Consider the following 27059-nt stretch of genomic DNA (forward strand, 5'->3'; position numbering starts at 1 on the left):
TTAGTTAAAAGGTGTGAAAAGTATCAAGCAAATCCAACCATACCGGCAAAGGTAAATCCAATTAAGATTTCTCTTCATGCAAGGAGCTAGAATTGTTGGTTTTCTTTGAGCTATCCGACTTGTTTGCGATGCTAGAAACGGTGGCCAAGGGGGTGTCTGCCCCCCCCTGAACAGCAGCATAGGAGGCGACGAACGGGGGGCCACCACAAACGTCTGACGTCACCCTGACGTAAACAGGTAAGCGCGAAGACGCAGGAACCCTGGAAGAGAAGACGAAAAATATGATGATTGTGTATTTTGAGATACTATTTTTTCCTATTGCGCATACCAAGCTATTTTGCAACTTCTTAGACCTTTCGTACTATGTGTTTGGTTTCTGTGTTATGCATAATATCTGCAGAAATGCTTCTAAGTAGTTTGTAATAACTTAAGTCAACGTTTTGTTCTAAAGTGACTTAAGAACTTCCAGAGTTAATTTCGAACTATTTTTTACGATGTGTTTTTATTTGCGTATACCAAGCTAAATCATACATTTTTAACTTGGTGCTTTGGTACAATTTGTCTTATTTTGTAAGTTATGCTTAATATCTGCAGCGATGCTTCTAAGTAGCATTGTAATAACTTAAGTCACAACTCTGTTCTGTTTGAACTTAGTTCTTTGAGTCAAATACTTGATTGGCCTTAATTATTTAGGAAAAACATTTGAATGTTTCCAGCCGAATGACCCATTTTCCTGAATTCCTTACCAGTAAAATAAATGTCTTTTGCTTTGCGTATAATAACTCGAAATTAAACAAGGTTTTTATACTACAGCCTACTCTTTAAAACACTTGATTGTAAAACTGCTTACATGTGCCAAGTGTACTACGCATTTGTTTATACCATAAGCTAACATGTGCTTTCTGTATGTGTATGTTTGTGTGTGATACCATGAGCGAAGCAATAATGGTAGGCAAAATCCCTGCTCAGTACCAGATCATATCAAAAGTAACTTGAAAAGTTCTAAATCTTATCGACAAGGCCTAAACCTCTGAAAGCTCATGCATATTTTTGTACTACCTGGAGTGAAGCGACGATGGTGAACAACCAGCTCATAGCAACCAGATACTGGACGTTGTCGGACACCATCATAAAGAAACCAAAGAACCAGACCAAACCAAGAGCGCTGGCGATCAAGATGGCTACAGCGAGATTGTGACGATTGGATTGCGTTGTTGAGCTTGATTTCTGAAATACAAGTTGATAAACTATAGTTGTAAATATATTGCTGGCATTTGTGATCGTATAATTAGTCTTATTGGCACTTGTTTCGAAAATTGAATTAGGCAAAAACATAACTATAGTAGAATGCTCTTCAACCGGGTATACTGTATACCCAAGTATATACCATATCAAAGCTAAGGCATATACATACAGATTAGGTCGGGATTAGCGCATGCCACCATCAGGGCTTTGGAGCCGGAGCATGGAGCCGGAGCATGGAGCCGGAGCCCCGGAACCGTGCATTTTGACCGGAGCCGGAGCTCTACTTGAAATTCAAATGGAGCTGGAGCAGGATCTGGAGCCAGTTGTTTAAAACATAGCTCCTGCTCCGAAGTATTTCATAAGATACTATGCTACTATTAATGGCTGAATTCACATAATTTCACAGCAACCCTTCAAAATTAAGAATTGTTGCCTCTTTGGCGCCACCTTTGCTAACTTACCAATGTGTTATTTTTTTGTTTTTGTTTTTATTGTGCTGTTTTGTTTGTGATTATTTTGAAACGCTAGATATTTTGCAAATTAAGCGTTAATTCTTAAACCTCAGTTGTTGACTTAATGGAGCCGGAGCCGGAGCCGGAGCCGGAGCCGGAGCCGGAGCCGGAGCCGGAGCCGGAGCCGGAGCCGGAGCCGGAGCCGGAGCCGGAGCCGGAGCCGGAGCTGGAGCTGGAGCTGGAGCTGGATCTAAACTATGATAAAATAGAGCTCCAGGGCTGGAGCCGGAACATTTAACATTTACGACTGCTCAAAAACCCTGGCCACAACTGTAACAGAATGCTTTTTTTATTTTTTTCAGCAATTTTAAACCGAGATAAAGTCGTGCCCCTCAAGCTATTTATGATCGAGGCCAAAAAAGTTTGACCGAGAGCAACATGTTCATTACTATTTGTAAGTTGTACGAATTTATGAATTTGTTTACAAAGGTATTTAAACTAGAAAACACTAGGCCTACTGTAGAAGAGCATTGCTATAGTGTTCTATTTGATATGGCGGTAAATGGTTACATACAATTTGGGCCACTTCGGCAAACACATCGCAATTTTGAGCTCAACGTCACACATAGCCACACGCAGCCATGCTATACCGCTTAAGGAAGCGCTTACCCGCCGCAATTACGGTATATACGTTGCGACATGCACGTTGTGTAAAGAACAATGCGTGGGGAAAACCAAAAATAAGTTTTCCACCCGTTGGTCTACCCACCGTTCGTTATGGAACGCATTTCGACACGATGGTCTAAGTAACACAACCGTACTGCATCATCACTATGCCATATCCCAACCCGATATATTTGATTGTAGACCGTTAATTTCTAGATGTTATATTTTTCAGTTTGTTTCCCAACCACCGTTCCACATGTTAGACATTTGTGAGGATAGATGGCTAAACAAAATTAAAGCTAGAATTAATATTAATAAAATGGTACTGCCCCAAATTAGGTAGTATTTGTCTAGTTCTTATAGTTTCCTTACGCCTCTACTCCATTTTTTATTTTTGCCTTGCCGTTTTTGTGCCGTTATTTTGCGTTGCCGCGTTTCTCTCGACCCGTTCTTATTGTTTCTGTACAGGTGTTGTACACATTGGATGTCATTACTATTGATCAGCTTTTATATTTTAGTTATTTTACTTTGTTTTATTTAATCTCTACTTGAGTCATTTGAAAATGGCTTGTTGAGAACACTAAGGAAATGTTAACCATGCCTATTTTCCCTAATCCGCTACTTGGCGTAACCGAGGTAAAATTATTACCCAAAGTTTGCTTCCTTTCTCGGAAAGTGCAATAAACCCTTAAATAAACACCAACACCAGTATTTTTTCAAATGAGTGAAGGGCATGCCTATGGGCGTATATAGGGGCTCTGGTGCATACGTAGGCCAACGGTTAGGACTAGTAACTTCGGTCATAGTTTAAGGTAAGGCTTTCCAAATTATGGCCTGTGGGCCAGATTCGGTCCGCCAAGTTAGTTAATCCGGCCCGCGGCATATTTTCTTAATGAAAATAAAGCACAGGAGAAATGTTGTTGAAAGCAATTTAAAACTAAATTTTGATAAAATTTAGACTGTATGATAATTTATTAATGCTTACTACAGTTGTTATTGCATTTTTTTTTTGTATAACGCTAATCATGTTAGTAAAGTATAACAAAAATTGGCCAGGCTTAATAGCTATCTGGCCCTTTAGGAAAAAAAGTTTGGTGAGCAAAGGGGGACCCTTTTTTTTCCAATGTATTTTTAGCAACGCTTTTGAAACAAGATAAACGCACAAAATATGCCTAAGTAATATAAGTATACATTATATTTAAAAATGTGTATTTTTTTAATTAATGTGTCTCCTTCTAAATTAAAATTTTATCTATTCAACAAAAAACAGGCATTATTTTCCCGCTCCGCGCGATAGCTTTGTGGGAGTGAGTAAGAAATGGTGTTATAGGCCATTCATTTCGTTCCATGTCTGTAAGATGTGGCTCTTAGCGGTTAACCAAGTAACAAGTGCTGTTCTTAGTATCTGATTGTTGGGCCATCCTTGGTATACTATATACTATATAGTATTGTTAACAGAATTCATTTAATTGGTAATACTGTTGAGAGCATTTATCAACCATAATTGCAAAACATTTATTCAGAAAGCGTCATATATGTACCTTCAGTGACGAACGATGAAAACGACCAAATTAGATAAACGGAAGCAAATGCGAAGTTTATACTTTAACTACTGGATAACAGCAATCGGTAAGTCAGTAGTTCCTGTTGTGATAGAAAACTACAGCTTGAAGCACAAAGCATTAAATGTTGTGATTTATTGTGTAGTTTGTGTTACTCAAAGATATCGTTTGAGTGGGGTACAGCTAGCTAACTCGTTTCATTAACTCACATTTTAATGTAATTTCGTGAAACCGTGCCTGAAAAGTACTATGCCCCAACAGTTTGAAAATCGTGGATACGTTGCTGAATAGTTCTCCCGTGCATATGAGTGTTTTAACTGTGTGTTGCACGCTGAGCCCGTACTATAGTCGTAATGAAGCAATTTACGGTTTATTTTTTCAGTCTTAGTGCTGTTGAGTGTTGCAGCACAAAGCAATGCAACTACTATTGCTTCGAACATCACCATTTACACAACACCAGGTATTCCAAGTAATAGTTACCAGCATATTGGTCGCTTGTCGATACAATCACAGTCCAAGTCAAGTCATTTGTCTAAAGGACGTAAGTCAAGACATTTGAAAACCATGACTTAGTGGATTTAATTCAAGTCATTAACTTAAGTCATTACAACACTTGATTTTAATCGCATACCTGGCATTTTGGGTCAGTCTAAACAAGGCTATCTTTTGTGCACGCCGAAAAGTAACGGTTGGCTGCTCTCCGCTTATCTCGCTTTGCTGCACATATAGTCTATCTATGACGTAATGCACTGTTTGGGAATCTTTTTTGGCTTGCGGCACCCTACAGAAATTATAAATAGTTCGCGGCACCCTTGCTTTGCACATCAACCTGTGTTAATTTTTGGCACTTTTATCGTACGCAAGTAAATAGGGCAAAAATTGGAATACTAAAGAATTCGATATATCTCTCGACACCCTTGAGCGTTAAAAATGGCACCCTAGATTGCCGCGGCACCCCGGTTGAGAACCACTGTCGTATTGTTATGAGCACGAACAAACCTTGATCTAAGAATTGGTTTATTCTGGGAAACGCTGGTCAGGTTAAATAAATAATAACCTGGACCGGGGCTTGATTTGTTGTGTTGTAAAAAAGACCCGACTTGGACTCAAGTTATTTTACCAAAGAACTGACTTGGACTCACGTAATTTTACCAAAGAACTGACTTGGACTCACGTTATTTAACATATGACATAAAAGGCTTAACTTATGTGCATTTAAGTCACTGTTTTTAACTAAATTGACCTTCCTTTCCCAGTTATCTTGGCAGAATGACTTGACTGGACTTGTGTCATTTTTTTTCGAATGACTTTATTGGAAATTAAGTGCTTTTTTGGTAAACATTTATTTAACAAATTGGGTTATATCTCAATATGTGACATCAATCGACTAGCTTGCTAAATGATCATTTTTATTATTTTTTAGTTGAGTTACTGCTCATAATCGGACAGGTTCACCGATTTTAATAGTTTAACGTATTGTTTTTATGTGGAGGACTTGACTTGGAGTTGACTTGCTCTAATATTGACTTTTACTTGGACTTGATTTACCAACTGATGATTTTTACTTCGACCTGGCTGCAAAGACTTAACTTGGACAAATTTATTTCACAAATTACCAGACTGGAAAATAAGTTATTTGAAACTGACTTGTTTGTAGCATTAGAAATACCAAAACATAACCTTTGTTTGTTATTTATTTAGCTTCTTCCACATGTTCAACCAATCCGTGTCCAATAGACGCCAACTGCACCGATATCGTTAGTCTAAACGGTCCCACATACCAATGCGACTGCGCCGACGGTTTTCAGTGTAAGTAAACCAGCTCATAATGCACTGATCTGTTAAGCACCTTAAAAACAAAAAAACAGATACCATATATAGCGAGTAACAAACAATTAAAGTGGAACGTAATTCTTATCATTCAAGAGTTTCTAATTGTTCGGGGCGCATTAATTAACACCTTCAGATGTTTAACAGGTCCAGCTGTGTTAATTAGAAAACTCCGAATGGCAACAATTTTGTTCTACCTTTTATAAATATGGTTTGAATAGATTTTAGATACTGATAATTTTACTAGTGCGTACCCTAAACGGATCTTTTAGAATAATGTCGGTTTATTCGAACTTTTGGCTTTGAAACTCTTTATCAAGTGAATCATAGGTTGGCGATGTCCTGGTGTGTCGTTTTGATTTCACAAAGGTTCCGCACAATAAAACCGTTTCGTATCTAAACTCAATTGCGGTAATAAAATACGAGGGATTCCGGTCTATGATTACGCAAATACTTCAGCAATCGATTAACATTTTGTTCACAACAATTAAATAAATTTATTTTGGTATAAGAATTTTTGGAAAAATTAGTTAAGTTTTTATCGCTGAGTATTCGCAAGTCAAACTTGACTGCTTTGTAGGTATGCGCCTTCGTTTCAAACGAGTCAGTGGGCGTTGGTTACGGGTGAGAAGATGTTTTTGCTTTTTTCGCCTTCAAAACATTTTTAGTGATATTTATCAAAGCGTATACTGTACAGCGGTATTTGATTAAGCAAAATGACGTGCAAAGTGTCAGTGGGCTATTTTAAACCTCAAACTTTGTTTTTAAACAACTTGTTGGCTCTTGGATTAAACAAATGGTTCTCAACCTTTGTGTAATAATCACCAAAAAAGGCAAATCAATAATTTAAAGGGCTAAATTTGACTAAATTACAAGATGCTATCTTTTAGTATATGGTATCAGCCCTTTGATTTAAAAAAATTAATAATGTTGACTAAAAATACAAATTTTCAGGTCATTCTTGCAATGTATTTCACAAAATGATTGCTGGGCATAACTGTTAAAATTTTGAAAAGGGCAATTATAATTTCACACGATTTGTAATTCTTCCAACACAAAAATAAAAGAAAATGTTGACCGATTTTACTTACTAATTTATGCCAGTACGTACGGCGCTTTTATAAAGTTGTAGAGACAATTCCACCCCGTTTTACACAAGTTCACTGACTTTTATCTCCCCCCCCCCTCCTGATTTACGGACCAAACGTGTTTTCTTTTTCTGCAGTTTTTCCATTGATTTCTGCGTGTTATGACGTTAATGAATGTCTCCTGGGGACCTCAAATTGTGACTCGAACGCCGCATGCACCGACACTGCTGGAAGTTTCAGGTAAGCACATTCCTCAAGGGACACATTGGTGTTTTATATCTTTTTGCCAGACTTTGACAATTTCGATGGAGTCATTTGAGCTCAGCTGGAAACGACGCCTGACTAAACTTGTAAAGACACAGGGATTCTTTGCCGGGGTGTCGCGATAATATAGCACAAGTAAAACAAGTTAGCGGGGACTAAAAAGACTTTTAGCGTGGCACGAATAGACGTTGGAATTTCCCGGGGTTTCGGTGTTAGGGTTAGGGTTTTATTATTTTCAATCAGTGCTGTAATTTAGTCTATTCAAAACACCTTATTTGAGCAAGTGTATTTTTTAACCAACTCAACTCTTTATTTGTTATATGCGTATTACTGTATATCACGTGGGTTGTAAAAAAACAACGAAAAGGAATCATATAGCAACGTTTACTTTGTCTCAAAAAATCAAATATTTTTTATTCTGGTGGTTCTGTGTCTATACGTTAATCTTAAATATCACACAAGATGCCTTCTGAAAAGTTTACCGAAATCCTTTAGCATTGTAGTGCAAGTGAGGGCAGGTTAGAAAAACAATTAGTGTTCGGTGAGATTCGAACTCACAACCTCGGCCTAACTGCTGGGACCGTCGTCCTAACTGCTGGGACCGCTCTAATAACTGAGCTATGCAGGCTCAGAAGGAAGCGAATGCACAACAGACCCAGTTGGTAAGTCTTTCCTAAGACATGTTATATATAGGTGTTGCTATAGTTAGACAGTACGACTTCGCAAGGGCCAGATCACAGAATACACATTGTGTATTAGTGTGTTTCAGTTGCATACAGCAAGTTTTTAGTCCAACAATTTGATTATGTCCGTTTTTAACCAGGCCAACCCGCCATCAACATTAATATATTTAAACCAAGAAGTTACGCGTATGCTATTTCTGGTTTTCGACTTAAATTATACAAAATGCTGCATTAATGTTTAAAACAGGGCTGCCGTGTCGGTTGAAAAAAACGTCCCGACTCTTACAACACTGCGTAAGCCCTATAGTAAGATAACCAAGTCCATTCACAAATGGATATAATTTTGAATGTTTCGATTAAAAATGCTACTTCTGTATGGGATTTGATATTCTTACTACGTCTAACTAAAAACTCCAACCATTATGCTCTATATGTCAGGCGTTATCGTGGAACAAAAAAACAACTTCAGAAAGGTCAAATCAGAGTGTTTATACACGTATGGTCGTATGTAAATGTAATATTCGCTGATGCAAACGTTTCGGCAATACATCATGTCATCATCAGTCTAACAATACAAGTCACTTGAATTTTTAAAAACAAATGCGATCTTGAATAAAAAAGTAGTAACACTACTAACAACGAGTGTTACGCACTCAGCTGTATTAAGAGACCAATTGCACTAATCAAATGACTGGTTTAAAATTTTGCTTCAATTTGAATCATTTCAGTTGTGCTTGCAAGACTGGATATTCCGGGGATGGAGTCACTTGTGTTCGATGCAGCAACACCTCCATGAACTGCAACAGAACACAAGTATCAGGTTGGTCGGCTGCCTGGTAAAAACTATAGCTAAATTTAATAAATATGCTGTTGCTACCAAGCATTGAAAAGAATTTCTTTCGGCAAAAATCAAAGTCTTAAAAATTTTCAAATATCTTTCGGCACCCATGGGCATTATAAATGGCACCCCAGGTTGCCGCGACAACCCGGTTGAGAACCACTGGTCTAAAGTTTTCTGGAGCTGAACGCACACATACATGTAAAAGTGCTTCGTTTGTTATTTTTTTTTAATATTAGACGTGCATAAAATGTGGGCGTTAAAATTTGCATCCAAAATGCAATTCTCAATTTCTCACAGTTTAGTTAAAAGCGGTAATGTTTAATTTAATAAAATAGACCAAAATATTTGACAAAGTGTGATATCAGTATTTCCACATGAATTGATCGTCGATTTTTCGTTAGTTCTCCAATAGTAAACCCAACAACGTTTATACAGACGTCTGTGCATCCATACCGCCACCATGCGGCGATAATGCGCTTTGCGCCCAGTCGCCAGGTGGCGCCAACTACACGTGCACGTGTAAGACCGGCTTCTCTGGTTTCCCGCCAACAAGTCCTTGCGTGGACACGGATGAATGCGCAACAGTGACGGGCATTTGTTCCGGTTCAACGTGCACAAACACGAATGGGGGATTCACCTGTTCCTGTCCTGCTGGATACCAGCAAAGTGGTTATCAATGTAAAGGTGAATACATTTTCCAAATGTGGAGTTGATTGTACTAACAAACAGAATGTAGCAAGCATAATGGTTGTTTCTCGACTCGCTCCTCTCTTAGCCTATGTAGCTTAGTTGGTAGAGCGACGGTCCCGGTATGTTGAGTAAACCCTAATAAATATGCTGTTGCTACCAAGCATTGAAAAGAATTTCTTTCGGCAAAAATCAAAGTCTTAAAAATTCTCAAATATCTTTCGGCACCCATGGGCATTGGAAATGGCACCCCAGGTTGCCGCGACAACCCGGTTGAGAACCACTGGTCTAAAGTTTTCTGGAGCTGAACGCACACATACATGTAAAAGTGCTTCGTTTTTTGTTTTTTTTTAATGTTAGACGTGCATAAAATGTGGGCGTTAAAATTTGCATCCAAAATACAATTTTAAATTTTTACAGTTTAGTTAAAAGCGGTAATGTTTAATTTAATAAAATAGACCAAAATATTTGACAAAGTGTGATGGATATCAGTATTTCTACATGAATTGATCGTCGATTTTTCGTTAGTTCTCCAATAGTAAACCCAACAACGTTTATACAGACGTCTGTGCACCCATACCGCCACCATGCGGCGATAATGCGCTTTGCGCCCAGTCGCCAGGTGGCGCCAACTACACGTACACGTGCACGTGTAAGACCGGCTTCTCTGGTTTCCCACCAACAAGTCCTTGCGTGGACACGGATGAGTGCGCAACAGTGACGGGTATCTGTTCCGGTTCAACGTGCACAAACACGAATGGGGGATTCACCTGTTCCTGTCCTGCTGGATACCAGCAAAGTGGTTATCAATGTAAAGGTGAATACATTTTCCAAATGTGGAGTTGGTTGTACTAACAAACAGAATGTAGCAAGCATTATGGTTGTTTCTCGACTCGCTCCTCTCTTAGCCTATGTAGCTTAGTTGGTAGAGCGACGGTCCCGGTATGTTGAGTAAACCCTACGGTATTCAATGGAAGATGCACACACATACGTGTACAACAATTGTGGTCCAGCCCTTCTGAAATGCTATTTAGCTCAGGTGCTAGAGCTGCGGTCCCTGTATGACCAGACGAACCTCACCGCATGTTAGTTGTTTTCTAGCCTGGCTTGAAAGAATATCTTTAGTTTATTCGGTTAGTCTGTTGAAGACTTACGGTGTACTATGATATGTAAGCCGTAATCGTTGATCAAACAACAACTTCAGAAGGGCTAGATCACAGTTGCTTTTTGCCAGTATGTGAATACCTTTTTCATAGACTTGACTTGGAATTACGGATCCCCTTTATTATGAAGTTGTTTTCACTAATAGGGATGCAGCTAATAGTGTCATGTTTGTTTCTCGACTTACTCCCTTCTGAGCCTGCATAGCTCAGTTGGTAGAGCGAACGACCCGGTATGACCGAGGTCGTGAGTTCGAACCTCACCTCAGGCTAGTTGTTTTTCTAGCCTTGCCCTGCTTGCATGACAATCCTTATTTGATCCCCCGTGTAGAACGATGATTGTGGCATTATCATTACTATTTGTATCGCCTCTTTTAAATCCCTACTTTATCTTCAGGGCAGGAACAGGTGCCTAGTATTCCAGAAAATATAAAAAACAATATGATATTCGTTCGGTTATCAAACTTTACTTAAAAAGAGTTAAAATGTCAAACAAGTCTTATTGATACGGACTGATGATCCCCCAGTGTGAAGTTGCTTGTTCTAACAAAATGTGCAAGTATTGGCGCATGGTTGTTTCTCGACTCGCTCCTCTCTGAGCCTGCATAGCTCAGTTGGTAGAGCGACGGTCCCGGCTTGACCGGAGGTCGTGAGTTCGAACCTCACTGCAGGCCAGTTGTTTTTCTGGCTTGCTCTGCTTGCATCATAGATCGACAGATTCGGCGAGTCTGCGATGGCTTTTCGGTGTACTATTGATACGGAAGCCGTAATCGTTGGTCATAAAGCAAATTCCGAGGGGCTAGATCACAGATGTTATTAAACACATATGTTTGTGTGTGTCTTTCATCAAGTCTTAAAAACATTTAGAAAGATTTTTTAGGATGATCTCAGGTTAGCTTAAGATAAATACGCAGGTAAATGAACTTTCCAAATGGTGAAACTTGTGTTAAGCATCTTCAATTAAAGACAGAAAAGTATATTTGTTTTTTTACTGGTTACAACGTGCCCCGTTATATTTTTCTTAAACCGTCGTACCTCTTTTAAATTTCATCTTTTTTATCTTCGCAGCCATTACGGATCCCTGCACCACCAAGGTTTGTGCTGGAAATGCAACTTGCAGCTCCAAAGGATTGGATGGCTCGTGTCGGTGCAATGATGGATTTACAGGGGACGGAGAGTATTACTGCTCGCGTAAGTGTGACAAGTATTAAGTGATAGAAAATATTGCTGTGGTCAAGAACTTTTGATATGTGGAATATTCCCAGTTTTCTAGGGGAAACATGATTTGCGTTAGAAGCTTATCTTCAAAACTTTTTAACTATTTTATAAGCTGACGAAAGGTGTTGAGTAAGTAAACAAATTAAGAAAAAATCTACGTGAATTAAGGCACTGTTTTCCAAATTACGTGACTTGACGGAAGTCTTTTGACAAATGACTTGGGTTTTTACTCGTATTACTGACAAATATTCATATTTTATTCAAATAAATGCATAACAACAATAAACCGTATCTTATCAAACGACAATAGTTTATTGGAAGTTTTCAAACACTTTTTGACAGATGGGTAAAAATATACATTGTTGTGTAATAAACAAAGGCTGAAAGGGTTGAAGTACACAAGCACAAAAATTATATGTAACTTTGATTAAATAGCTTTAAAAGAGTCTTTGATGCGGTATCTGACTAAAGCAACAAATAGAAAAATATTTTGCCTTATTATAACGCATACGTTCGTAATATTTTTTCAAATGTAATAAGGTAAGCGTATTTACTTTCTACAGCAACCTGTGAGGTTCTAATAAGAAACGGAATAACATACAACTTCACCGAAACCCCGCCTTTACAAACCGGTTACTCGTTGCAAAGCTGCATATTTACAGGTAAGTGTTACAGTGACATCAGTTAGTGCAGGGGTTCTTAAACTTTTTTTACCGCGGACCCCTAAAATTTTCTTTCATCTCGCGTGGACCACTGTAGGCAAAACAAATTAAAAAATGACGTCACAATACAAATAGACTTCATAAATTTGCTGATTTTGGTCCAAAATTTTGAAAGTGAAATGAGTTTAAATACATTCAGTGCAAAACCGTTTTATTTTTAATTAAATTGATTTCTTAAATAAACTGATTAGTTTTAAATAAACACTAATGTTTCAATTAAAGCTTCATGGACACCCTAAAATTAGTTCACGGACCCCCTAAAATTAGTTCACGGACCCCCAAGGGGTCCATGGACCCCAGTTTAAGAACCCCTGAGTTAGTGGGTCACAACCGAGGTGACACTCTTTAAAAAAAATACCAGTATAGCTAGCGCGTTAAAATGTCAGGTATATCGGACTGTAGCGTCACGCATGATAATTATTGTATTAATTACACATTTAAAGTAATATTGATGAATCGTATTGCGTAATTTCAAATGTGTTGGCTGGCTGGCTAGCCAACAAAAAACGACTGAATCTATGACAAAATAAGGCAGTAGCTAAATGAACAATTTCGACAACCGTTAGGTAATTCACCGAGGCAAAGACTTCAATAAGTCCCATAATTAACTAACCTGCTTTAGGACTTTTCTAAATTTGTGTATATGCTGTATTAGTTTGAAATTACCTAGTTTTCGCTTTTATTTACGTTTTTGATTCCTCTATGATGTCGTCTCCGTCTATCCACAGGCCAGCCATTGGCTGCTGCACAATGTGTTGTGGAGCAACGGAACGAAACGTTTTCGGTGTTTTTCGATCCTTCTACAGTCCGGCTCGTCCCTTGTGTAAATGTAACTTCCGGGGAGATAGCAAACAACGTAAGTGAACCCGTTGCTACTGTAAATTTAGAAGAAATAAACAGTATGCAGATTTTGGAAGACTAGAATGGCGATTGCAAACAATATTGTTGCTACTTAAATAGTTTCGGCACAAATCTTGGCTTTAAGAAGTCTGACATCCATTTTAAAATAACTTACAGCTACTTCGACATCAAACGAAAAGCCATTTTTTTTGTTTTTTGCTGCTTTTTTCGACCGCTTATGATTTACAAAGGCAACAATTAGGGTCTACTGACCTTTAGCAACAGTTTTCTACTCTTGTGACTCTCTTTTGTTCCATATTATTTGACATAGTTATCTTATAGTCAATAGCATGTTATGTGGCAGTAAACTTTTAAATTATAATTTGTTAAAGCCAAAAAGGTTAAGTAAATAGATGAGCTAGCACATCTGTTAATAAAAAATACATATAAGGGTGCCGAAGTGGTGTCGATGTTGAGTTCGCGTTTAGGTTGTTGGTTCAAGAAATACTCCAGCAAATATTGAGGAGCTCAGCAGTTTCGTGACCCCAATATTGACTTATTGAAATTGAGTAAAAATTCCAACGTTACTCTATTCCATAATTTAAATTTCTTTTAGCTTATTGAATGTTGTTAAATTTCAAGGTCGTGGTTGATAATCTCAACGAGACTTCATTCGAGGAAACTGTGTCACAACTTGACATTCTCACATCCAATTCGGCCAATTTAAGCAGCAACGATGTTACCTCAACTGCAAGCCTAATCAACACGGTTTCCAATTCAACCAACTTTACGGTAAATATAACCTTTGAATGTTGTATCCGATTATGTGGCAATTTGGTTACATTACACTAGTTGCTGGGTACGCTATGCACCGGTTTGTACTGTAGCTTGATAATGAATGTAGCTTTATAAGAAAATGTTACTGCTTCGACTTTGGAAACTCAGAATACTAACAACTGCGTCCCACGTTTATAAGTAATGCTTTGATTTACTTCTCTGTCACATTCACTAAAGATAATACAAGCTCGTATCGAAACGTCAAGGTGATGTCAATCTACTCGACCTTTTTTACTTTGCAATTCATTATCGAGATACATTACACTTAGTTGCTTTTTAAAAAATCTTCTGGAAATTAAGTAAGAACTCAAGAGACTGATCATAAGCCAAAGTTTTAGCATCGTTTTTGTCATTTTGATTTTATGTCTATTTATATAACTACTAAAAAAGCATAATTATGATGATACAAGTTTCTGCTAAAAAGGCATATAGTTGCTATCAAGAGTATTTTAAAAAATAAAACAATCAGCCTTCCAAACCTTAATTTAATCCTAAGTTTAATAATCTAAAATAAAAACAAGCAATTTCCACATTATTATTTGACCAGCTGCTTCACATATGTACGTCATTTTCCACTTATAAAATCTATTAATTTTAAATTATATTCCCTATTTCCCACCAGGTGTCGCCCTTCGCTTACAAATACATCGTTTACATCGCCGACCACGTGACCACCTTTCTCGAGCAGTCGTCAGCCAATCAGACGGCGACAGACAACGCGACCAATAATGACCTCGTAAGGTCATTGACCTCGCTCGCGTACAGAGTGAACCTCACGAGCGGGTCAAATGTGCTGACGGTTTCTTCACCCAATGTAGAGGCAGAGGTGCTGGTGACAGTTTTTACTAAACACTTATTGTTTAAGCTTTTTAGCTTTAGTTTCGAACAATCTTGATTAAAACAAACGCGAAAAGATAAGTTAAACGAAGTAGCCACTTTAAAGGGAAAACACTACTCGAGTAAAATATGGTATTTGCCCACATGACCTAGAGTAAAAGAGAAAAAAAATTATCGGCCGAATCATATTTGGTAAAAAAATTTTTTTTTGATGAAATAAACAAAAACAATCTAAAAAGAAACACCATGGTTTTAAACGGATAAAGATCCTAAAAAAATATAAACAGTAATACTTTCCCAACAATTACAACTATTCTTCGTAAATCACCAAAGAAAATTAACTTGCCAATGGAATTTCACTAGATGATAACATCTTGCCTTTTGATCTTTATCCTTAGTTTGCAAAACAGTGGCACTCTTGAGCGGTAACTGCATTGTAATGTTGGTAAGCTGTTGCGCCAAACTAGCAATGCTTTTCAACCTTTAAAATTTCAATCCGCACCAAACAAGCTCAGTAAGTTTGCAACCTTTAGTTTATTTGTAAAATGCCAATGAAAGGGTTTGTGTATTAAAACCTTTGTGTATTAAAATTGTGTATTAAAATTCTACCTAAGCCTTGACCGATATAAAATGAATTACTTAAGCTGCAATGTATACGAGACTGACTCTATACGAGACTATATTTACTGTACCTGTAACGCATAAAGGGCGCACCAGCTTCTTTGATTATACTGTATTAAACATAATAAAACATAAAAATGCACCATTTTCAACCGCGCATTCATCCGCACGATGTTTTCCCACGGGTTGAAAAGCACTGCGCCAAAGTAAGCAATTATTAAAAATCAACCTGGGTTTGTTTGCCGAATCAAAGCAGGAAATCGGATGACACTCTTGACACAACCTACATTTTAATATTGGCTAGCTTTCGCACAACCGTGATTAAAAATCCTCAAAGTAAAAATAAAGTCTTTTAAAACAAGTAAAAATGGGCGAGTAAAAAACGATACTTTCTTCATCTCTAATCGAAAAATATTTTAGCTATTTGAATTAGAAAATTTTACAAGCATTGCTGATTTGTTAAGGACAACAACACATTACTTATATTTCAGGTGAAACTCCAGCAAAACCTGACCCAAGACGCACAGTTCAAGCCTTCAGTGTACCAAGACCCCAACAACCAAACAACCCCCATTCAACCAGTAACCATAACCATTCCGCTGGAGGCGCTACAGGAGGCGGAAAGATTGAAAACAGGTTTAGAACTGGCTTCTGTTTGGTGGTGTAAATGAGAATGATTTGCTAAACTGTTTACTGATTTGTGCTTGCTTTGTGATTTGTAAATACGCCGAAGCTTAGCCTTTCCTAATGATTTTCAAGAACATGGTTAAAACAGTGAAAAAATCAGAATACAGTGTGACGCTAGGAAATAAGAATCTTGCAGCATTTCGAGTTAATTGGGCCAGTCTTTACACATAGCATATATCTTTTACAACGGTAAAAATTAGAACCGGTTCCAATCTTTAAACTATTCAAACGATGGCAGTACGTCTTTGCTTTAAGTTAATTTTTACTGGATATTATTAAATCGTATGTTTTAGTTGATAAAAGGTTTGTCTCTACTGTTCACCTGAGGATAAGTAGGTTTAACGCCAGCAAGGTTACATACAAAAATAAATTGATCATCGTAGTATTTCTGTGATACAATTAACTTAGAACATAATTGTATCAGTTTGTTTTGAGACCTAAACTAAAGAATCAAAATCATATAGATTAAGCGTTTCCTATATATCGTATTGAAAATAATTAAGATAATAAACGTTCACACAATATTAACCGCTTTAATATATAATTAGGTATTTCAATCACACAGCATCATTTACACTTTTAAGACAGTACTTATAGCATTTAAAACAGCTAAAAAACCTTTCATTGTCGTTAACCTTTAACCTTGAATTTACTGCAGCGATGCGCAAACGGAGGCAGGTTGGCTTAGCAACTGACACGCCAGTGAGAGCTGTTTTTCTCTTGCACAGAAGCAGCACTTTATTCCCATCTAATCAGGAGGCTAAATGGGTACGTCTTTGCGATTTAAATTAGTCATTTCAATTTGACTTCAGCCCAGTCAAGCCGTTTGCAAATTAATTTAAATCTTAAGTCAAGTCATCTTAAACAAATAGCAAGGCACGTCCCCAGCATTGGCATATCTTACATAGCAAACACCAAAAAACGAAACTAATAGCCAGTAATATTTATTATGTTTAATATAGCAGCAAATAATCAAATTTTATCAAAATTTTGGTATACTATGCACGGATCGGTAATGTAGCTTAATAATAAATTGCAAAGCCAAAAAGGTGCTTCTCAGTCACATTAACTGAAGATGATACAAGCTCGTATCGAAACGTCTTGTCGATCTACTCGACCTTTTTGGCTTTGCAATTTATTATTATCAAAATTTATTCACCTAAAGAACCTTATTTGAAGTTCAAGTCAAGTCAATTCTTTTGAAAAAAAAGTGCCCTAATGTCAAGTCATTGACTTAAGTAATCACAAGCCTTTTTCAATAAGTACATGTAATAACATTTAAAAATACTTTCGGTCTAAATCTGATCGCACTCGACAAAACGAAAAATAACAAACGAAGTCTACATTATTAGTTTTTATTTCGAATTCAAGTCCCATTCCGACCACCGTCAAAGATAAATTTATAGATTTGACTAAAGATCTTACATTAACCGCCAGAACAGGCCGACCATGAACCATACAAAGGCAAGTTAAAATACTTCATTGTTAAAAATCTTTTTTCTGAAACTTATCTAGACTGTGGTCGTGTACCAATAGGCCTATGTTTCCTTCAGACAAATCTTCTAATTCAAGTGTAACATAAAATGAAAAATAAAAAGTAACGAAAACTTTTCAACCATTTTCACTATTTCTTATGTTGAGCATTTTTTCGCCAGGTTGTATCTGGCAACGTTGGAAATGAAACGACCCCAGCATCCATCATGAACCTTAACGACAAGGTTAATATAACGCACAACACTGTCGATTCAACCGGTGGGAAGATGCAAAACGATTCCACTTTGCAGGTTGCTAGTTATATTGTTACATTACCTCTATTGGTAACCTATTATAATGAAAAATTAAAATATATCTCAACATAATGTGTCTGTTAACTTAGTTATAGCCCTCGGTGATGTGTTGCCGATTCCAATCTGCGGGTTGCTGATAAACGTTGTTTTCATAAATATGATCTAGTTGGTAATGTGCGTGTATTTTGTATTGCTATTAAAAATAACCATAATGGTTAAAGGCTGTAGTTAGCATAATTGTTGGAGGTTGTAGTAAGAAGTACTAATAATATGAAAGCCCATACAGAAATAGGTATAGGGCTTTGATATTTTTACTACAATAACCTCAATCATATCAATAACTCAGCTATAAGAGCGTATTGTCAAGGTTGTGAGTTTGAATCTCACAAAGGTGAGTTTCTAAGCCTTGCCGACTAATTTCGTTAACCTTTCAAAGACTGTTTTTTTTGAAAAATTGATTACTTCTGAAATATACACTAATATTTCAGTTAGGCATTTATAGACCCCCTAAAACTATCTTTCGTACCCCCAAGGGGTTCCATGGACCCCAGTTTAAGAACCCCTGAGTTAAAGTAAATTACATGGTGTCGTTCAATTGCAAACATCCATGAATTAAACAAGTAAAAATTGTTTCGTAATTTGTACATGCCCTTTACACGGAGTCAATATTATTTACATGGGATTTAAATAATTATGTTCTATTTCAAGGTCAGTACATTGTTATGTTCTTTACATGCTTGCAGATTGTACAAGGAATGTGATATAACAATTACGTATCTTACTGACAATTTCTATGGTTTGTGTTGTTGTATTTCAGGCTCAGTACGTCAACCAGTCGTGTGTATTCTGGAACTTCACAACCAACGATTGGTCAACCCAGGGATGTTGTTTGGTCCTGGGTTCGAATCCCGCCACCTGCCAATGCGACCATTTGACGAACTTCGCAATTCTAGTGGTAAGTCGTAAATTAAACATTAAAAATAGGGAAAGTTTTAGTTGGATCGAGAATTATTAAATTTCACTCTTCATAACGAATTTTTAGCATAATGTTTAGAGATTTTAGTTATTGGAGATTTTATTTTTTTTAGGATAAAATTCATGTAGAAATAAGTAACGTTTTAACGTTTCGAATTTCTCTTCATTTATTTTGGACATCAATTAACACTATTTACATGAGTTGATTCTTATGCATTTACTTGAATAGATTTATATTTGAGCAATCGCTGATAAATATGACATTATCGGAAATGCTCCCAACATTTGCAACCTAAGGTAGATTATACGGCCATGAACGTACCGTATTAACTGTTTGGGTTCATTTGTTCAGAATTTCCATTAAACGAGGAAATTGTGTTATTAAGTTAATTGTTGGTGACAAATTTCGCAGTTATTAACTTTTAAAAAACGGTCTACTTGCTCTGCAGAACATTTACGATGTTGCAGCCAATGTTCCCTTGCAACTTATGACTTACGTTGGTTGTGGATTGTCCGTCGCTGCCCTTGCTATCACCGTTATTCTCATGCTTAGCTCCAAGTAAGTTATGACAACTTGTTGTAATATAAACATCAACTTCGATTAAGTAAATTTGATTTAATAATGGCACTATGATTTTAACGGTTATCAATTTCCCAAGAGTTTTTTTGTATCTAAGTTTGAATTAAGAAAGTTTCGCAATATTCTCGCTAATGTTTAAATACAAATAGTTTCAATTATATTGTAAATTGCCTGAGATCTACCTTTTGTAACAGTCTCATGGGGTATTATTTCTTCAGTGTCTTACTGCTAACCACTTATTGTATTTAAGTTCAATTTATCCCACTGTAGATACACACTTTTTAGGAGTCTCATGGTTTATTACTTCTTCTTGCTGCTAATAATAAAGTATTGCATCTAACTTTCGATATATTGAGTTGCATTGTAAATACGTACTTTTTGACAGTCTTTTACATTATATTTTGTCAGTTATAGTCTTTGCATTATAGTTTTTCTATATTAAGTCCCATTGTAGATACGCACTTTCTAACAGTCTTTTACATTGTATTTCTTCAGAGACATCCGCTCGCGTCGTCCCATGCAGGTTCTCATCAACGTTTGTGTGAACCTCGTGATCGTCTACCTCCTCTTTGTGGCCGGCATCGATCAACGTCAGCACGAAGAAAGGTGCCTGGCCTCGGCTCTACTTCTCCATTTCTTCCTGCTCTCAAACTGGTGCTGGATGGCAGTTTATGGACACCTGCTATACCAGTCTATAGTTAAGGTGAGAGGCAAGAGGTAGATTGTTAAATAGAAAAAACTATTGATAGCAGAATACTTCAGCAAAGCTAGTAATTTAGGTCAGACAATTTATATAAATATAAGTCCATTGTCAAGGTGCGAAGCTTGTCTTGGTAAAGAAATGAGTTCCAAATTTCTACTCAATAAACTTTGTGGTTCAATAGTTACAAAGCACCATTTTGAATAGAAGTGTTTTTGAGCACTCGGTCATTCTACAATAGTTTGTAACATCAAGTCGACTGGTTTTGATAGTTTAGGTGTATTTTTCTTGGTTCAATGTTTTAGCATTTTATAGTTAAACAATTTGGAGAGACTCGTTGCTTCTGGAAGTTAAACCTTTATTATTGCATTATATTTAAACAATAAAAAGTATTTATTGCCACATGAGTAAAATATTTTGGCCTATTTTAATTTAAAAAAAAAAACTCAGAACTACGCTAAAAAGTTTCACTGAAGTCCGAAAAACACCGATTGTCTGGTCTGTCAGTCTTTCAAGGACGTATAGTGCTGCATACCAATAAAATCCACTACTCCAGGACCCGTTGGATCTCTTGGTTGTCGGAGGATATTTCAATCTACAGTTTAAACCGCAAAACATTCCTATTATTACAAACTTTTTTTGTTCTTTCAAGATCTTTGACGCCGTTTGGGACAACTACATGCTGAAGGCTTACCTTTTTTCATTTGGATTCCCTGCAATCGTTGTGATCATCAACATTGTTGTGAACAAAGTTTACGAAGTTGCACCTGATACTTCGCCGGTCTGTGGACAAGGTAAATTCAACAAACGAACAGTTTGTCCGAATACATGTTGCCGTTTTCAAGATAAAGTTTATTTGTTTCTACAGCTAATGCACAAGCCTGTCTCACACGATGCTTGCGTCCAACATATCTCTCTATATTAATTGCCCGCTTAATACACTGACTTTTTTAAACTCAGGTCTATCATTTAAATGAATTTTCCTGTAACCGCAAAACAGTTTTAACTTCGTTATTATAGAGCCTCTTTGCGATTCTCTTTGACACGATGCTTGCGTCTAACCCAGGGGTTCTTAAACTTTTTGTACCGTGGACCCCTTAACATTTTTGACGTCGCGTGGACCACGATAGGCAAACATTTTCAAAAAATGACGTCATAAATTGACGTCACAATAAAAATGAACTTCATAAATCTGTTGATTTCGGTCTAAAAATGTGAAAGTCAAATTTAATTCACACTAATATTTCAATTAGGCCTTCATGGACCCCCTAAAACTAATTTACGGACCCGAAAGGGGTCCATCGATCCCAGTTTAAAAAAAAACTGTTCTAACATATCTCTGTATCCTTGTTTCCCGTCTCTCTATATACTTAGCCTTTTATTTAAACATTTAAGTGAACCAACTTCCGTTAAACCTCCAATACATTGCGTATATTTTCATGCTTTCCAGCGCTTGAAGCGAGTTTGTCCCACACGATGCTTGCTTCCAACATGTGCTGGATCAAGGGCTACTCCTTCTACATCGGATTCCTCCTCCCTGTCGCAATTCTGCTCCTCTTCAACCTCGTCATGTTCCTGCTCGTCATCGTCAGTCTCACTTGCAAGAGAAAGAACGTGAGTTACGATAAAAGTTTTACTTCCATCTACCGTATAATTGGCCTGAAATCTTACACTTGTCTCACTTGCAAGACGAAAAACGCGAGTTGAGATGAATTTGATTTGATAACTTTTGTATAGTGTGCCTAAAATCTTATACTTGTCTTACTTGACGTCAATTTTTTACCTAATGTGTTACAATTCAATGCCGACCCTGATCAACGCGAACCAAAAGTCATTTTAGGTGGTCAGTGTTGAAAAGAAGTTTAAGAACCCCTGATCTAAGTAATAACAGATATTCTCTGCTGCAGTAGAAGAAGTAGGCTCTATTTTAATAGTTCGTGGGAAAACTTTGCTTCTTCGAAAAGCTCAAAACCAACGATGAATTCAATAAAGGTGGCTTGTAAAAGTTACACTTGATAAAAAGATCTGACTATTTTAACCAACAATGCAGCAATCTGTGAACACGTTAAAACAAAAGCCCACTAATAGACTGAAGCTTCTACCCGATGCCAAGGGTTAACATCGTTACTTGAGCGATACTAGAGTTGTACCGGAGCCCTCGCAATTTGAGCCACAGGTTGCTATAAACATAAACTTATGTTTACCTTGTAAGGTGAATTTTCAGAAAATTGTTGAAAAATAATTAAACGTAACTAAGCTTCTGACGTTTAGGTAAAACTATTTAGGTAAATTTCTGGCTTCATCAAATTTGACAACAATAAATGTTGCTAATGGATCATAGTAATGACGTCATTCGGTATCGCACAGGGCCGTCATTTTTCATGAAAAAACAGATATCGGTATCGGAACAAGAAAGCAAAGTAACGGACTGCCCTTGAAATATAGTATTTATTCTAAAGTTAAAAATCAAAATTGAGTTTGATACAGGAAGGTGTGTTTATGGGGAAAAAGAATTTTTTTTCGTTTACTATGATTTTTGCTTTATCTGAAAATTTCAATTTTAGCTTTCTTCAAGCTCAAAAAATCCCTCGCACCGTCACAACCTCGTCATCGCCCTCTCAATCGCAAGCACTCTTGGTTTAGTCTGGTTCTTTGGTTTCTTCATGATGGTGTCCGACAACGTCCAGTATCTGGTTGCTATGAGCTGGTTGTTCACCATCGTCGCTTCTCTACAGGTATAACGCATACATACATGAGCTTTTAGAAGGTGTAGGCTCTGTTAAGACTTTAAGTATTTAAACTTTTCATGTTACTTTTGGCATGGCGTTGTACTGAGTAGGGATGTGGTTCACCATCGTTGCTTCACTCCAGGTATTACAATAACATACATGAGATTTCAGGAGGTTTAGACTTTGCGGAGATGCTAAATATTTTAGAAATTTCAAGTAAGTAGTAGCGTCCGATATTATGAGACCCGAGCGATGCAACCTGAACAGACGACACTTTAAAGATTTAAAAATTTTCTTGTTCCTTTTGGCATGATGTATAACTGAGTACGGTTGTTATTCACCATCGTCGCTTCGCTTCAGGTAAAACGCATACATTCATCAGCTCTTAAAATGTAAGGTTTTGTGGAGACTTTAAAGATTTCAATGTTGTACTGTTGGTTTGTGCAAGACTATGCAAAAAGTAACAGTACAACATTGGATTATGTTCACCATCGTCGTTTTGCTTCAAGTGTTTCACACACACTAATATAATTTTCAGAAGGTCTAGGACAGCGGTTATCAACCTTTTATGCATCGTGGCCCCCTCGATTTAAAAAAAAAATAGCTAGAATTTGTGGCAGCATCATTCTTTCTTCGAGAATGTTTTTATCGCGGTGATTTGGAAGTTTTGAGGGTCGGAATGGCGTATTTAACATCACCACCGAGCAGTGCAGATTTGCGAATTTTCGACATTTGATAACGCAAAACCTTGTTTAAGTTTTCTGTAAAAACGTATTTATTTTCAATAGTAAACATGTGAAAGTAGTAATTGCAAGCTTAAGGTCGACTGTTCTGTAACTTGTAAGAAAAAATGCGTTACAATAGGTCAAAGAAGGTTTAACACTACAAGTTTGAGTTTAACCGAAATAATTGAAAATAGTGACACGGCTTTGCAATACCACGACATTGCTACAGACTTATGCTCGTGCCCCCCCAATGAAATCTCCGTGGCCTCCAGGGGGGCCGAGGGCCACGGTGGAGAAGCCCTGGTCTAGGAGCTGCGGGGATTATCTGCGATGTGAAGCTTGCTAGTCTTTTTTTGTGTAATGCATTGGTTAAACACAGTCCAATATGCGTAGAAACGCAATGCAAAGCAAAACGTAAAGTTAAGCTTTCCCAGCTTGACCGGAGGTCATGAGTTCGAACCTCACTGCAGGCTGGTTGTTTTCCTAGCCTGCTTTGCTTGCATCATTGATCGATAGATTCGGTGAGTCTGCGATGGCTTTCGGTGTACTTCAAACAAATTGTAACAAAGTGCCTCAAGAAGTTGAAAATGTACTATTTAAAAAACACAACAATCATCATATTTTTCGCCTTTTCTCTTTCAGGGCTTCTGCGTTTTCGCGCTCACTTGCTTACGTCAGGGTGACGTCAGACGTTTGTGGTGGCCACCGGTTCGACGCCTCCTCTGTTGCTGCTGTGGGGGGGCAGACACCCCCTCAAAATCAACAAGCGCATCTAGTACCGCGAACAAGTCGAAAACCGGGAGAACCGACATGAGAAGCAACAGCAATCCAAGTTATGATCATGAGAATGTTTCGGTGATCGTCAAGTGATGCTCAATTGCTTGTACAGTCCTTCCTTATGTCTGTATTGGCGGAGTCATTTTTTTACTTGAACTTTTTGACACAAAATATTTTTCTAAAAACAATTTTGTCTGTTGTCTTTAGTTTTTGACACTTTTGTCATCTCAACTTCCTACAGACAAAATTATCACTTTTCCTATATGTTAGGAATAGAAATATAACTGCCATTCATAAAACTAATAGAGTGGAATTGGCCTAAAGTTCTTGTTTCTTGTAAAAATGTTAATTTACTTGTTGCTTAATTTTGTTTTACGCCTTTATTTGCATATAGTATTACAGGGTTTCGTTTCTCTTGGGACGTTGGCTGTGAAACTACAAGCCAAGTTTAGAATATAAAAATATTGTAAAGAATTTCATGTAAATTGAATTAAAATGATTTTTTAAACATTTACAAATTTTTTTTATAATGTAATTTTAAAATTTAGTGTGTTTTGGTGGTCACTTGGCCTGGAAATAGTATACCGAGGTCTGAACATAGGGGTGTAAAATTGTTTCTTGTACAAAATTGTCGTGTTCAAGTTAGTATTTACGAAGACCCATTTTCTCAGATGCTTTGCATTTCTTAAGGAAACCAAGTTCGATATATGAGGAAGTTATGCTGACCGTGGATTTATTAGATTGGTGTTTCGAAGTTTTTTTAACAATGGTTTATGCTCTTAAGATATTATTTTTTTGTGGAAAAAAATTTTTTATTTTTTTGTCTAACGTATTTCTTTATGACAAACGGGGTGCACTTTTTATTCGGGCATTTTGATTACGAACAGTTGAGAAATAGATATTAGAAAAACGTTAGGACTTTTACCCTGACATTTTGGCTTTCCGATATTAACCTGCTTAATCTAACTCTTTTCAAAGAATCTGATTTTTGTAGATATGTAACGCCCGACCGTGATTAAACTAAGTAATGTTGAGGTTAGCTTGACAATACCGAACTCTTACGTTTGCTAAATATTATGCTGCCTAACTTTTGTGTTGCCTATTGTTTTACGTCTATGTTGACGGGGTACGTCAACGCCGTGAACATTTCTAAATGCCTATAGCTGACACTAAGCTTGAAAATTAAATTTCACCAAACAACTGAAACAAAGATATTGCTTACTCTGCCAAACAGGCGATTTGTTGTCCTCTACAAAGCTCCAACGTTTCGGATTTTAATATGGAAAAATAAGAAAACGAAGGTAAAACTTTCGCAGAGTTTTCAACTTCTATTTGCTTTGGTTTTGAGTGATTAAATTCTTAACGTCTTAACAGTTAATCAACAAACTGTAACCATCTTATACTGTATAATTTATTTTAGTACCAACAAATTAAAGTGCTACGTGTATCATTTTCCTGCTTTTTCAGGAGTCACAATATTAATTATTCGTTTTACTTTTGTGTCCTTGTGTTATTATTTTGCCCAGTTAACCTTGCTTCTTATTTCGCTGTGTATACACTCCAAGCGCTTCACAAACGCTTTTGCGGCATTTTGTCCTTCAAAGGCAACTTTTTATCCTTTTCCGTCTATTTCCGGCGAATGTGATATACATCTCAGATTCACCTTTCTGCGCTGACGTTTCACAACTTGTAAAAAGTACCGCTTGCAATTCAAGGTTGTTTTACAGCGCAGTGTAGGGCATATCATATCTGTTGATAGCCGTCTATGAAGTTCTGCTAGCTTGAATTGTATATTTCATCACAGAAGGTAGACTAGAGGGAAAGCAAGGGAGACCAGAGAAAGGTATGTCTGGCCCTCAGCGAGAGACGGTCGGTCTCTGACGAGAACAGAGTAGACACAGACCATATAAGGAGACATATGAAGAAGGCGATTGATGCGACACAGCGGAATGACCTCTGCCGTTCAAAACGGACCTACAGAGTCACTAAAGCGGTATGTTCTACCAATAAGCTTCACAGAATATATGGCAAGTTAGTTGTTTAACGTGCAAAACGAGATAAATTTTAATGAAAAACAATTAACGTAATCCCAAGATATTTGACAGAATGACTCCAGTCCAAGTGAAGTCATTTGTCCAAATTACTTCAGTCAGGTCCTTTTCGTCAAATGACTTCATTGACTTAAGCTAAGTCAATGACTTAAATCATTACAACACTGCTAAAATGCATACAATAATTCCACATCGGGCCAGTACCGATGCTACCACTTGGCATCCGGTATCGGCTCGATGTGATATTATCGAATATTCCTAATTAAGATGCGGTTGCACGAAACGTTCATGTATTGACAACGACAAACGATTGGTGCAACAGCTAATATAATCGAATATTTAAACCACTATCCAAACCATTTTGTGCAGATACGTCATTCACCCGGAAATCGACGACAACGATTGGTGCAACAGCTAATTTATTTCTCATTGGGGAGGAGTATAAAAATAAAAGCACTTTGTGTGAGAATGAGCGAAGGAAACGGCGAGTGGAAC

General features: G+C 37.2%; 1 protein-coding gene and 1 non-coding gene across 2 annotated transcripts; both read left to right on the forward strand.

Moving 5' to 3' along the window:
- The first annotated feature begins 3894 nt into the window (after positions 1-3894).
- LOC146157542 (uncharacterized) lies at positions 3895-25762 on the forward strand. Its single transcript, XM_083387087.1, has 22 exons — positions 3895-3992; positions 4308-4385; positions 5627-5734; positions 6981-7083; positions 8519-8610; positions 9067-9315; positions 9881-10135; positions 11547-11669; positions 12260-12358; positions 13147-13274; positions 13901-14050; positions 14718-14921; positions 16045-16189; positions 16899-17008; positions 17896-18024; positions 18845-18982; positions 19452-19561; positions 20078-20285; positions 20935-21076; positions 21733-21896; positions 22847-23017; positions 24379-25762. Exons 1-22 carry the CDS (start codon positions 3920-3922, stop codon positions 24604-24606), a joined length of 3207 nt encoding a protein of 1068 aa, XP_083243213.1. The 5' UTR covers positions 3895-3919; the 3' UTR covers positions 24607-25762.
- Trnaa-ggc (transfer RNA alanine (anticodon GGC)) lies at positions 11078-11152 on the forward strand. The gene has a single exon. It is a non-coding gene; the product is annotated as a tRNA-Ala (tRNA).
- Positions 25763-27059: the final 1297 nt, after the last annotated feature.

This window comes from Ascidiella aspersa, chromosome 4, assembly GCF_963924565.1.
Source record: "Ascidiella aspersa chromosome 4, kaAscAspe10.2, whole genome shotgun sequence".
NCBI lineage: Eukaryota > Metazoa > Chordata > Ascidiacea > Phlebobranchia > Ascidiidae > Ascidiella > Ascidiella aspersa.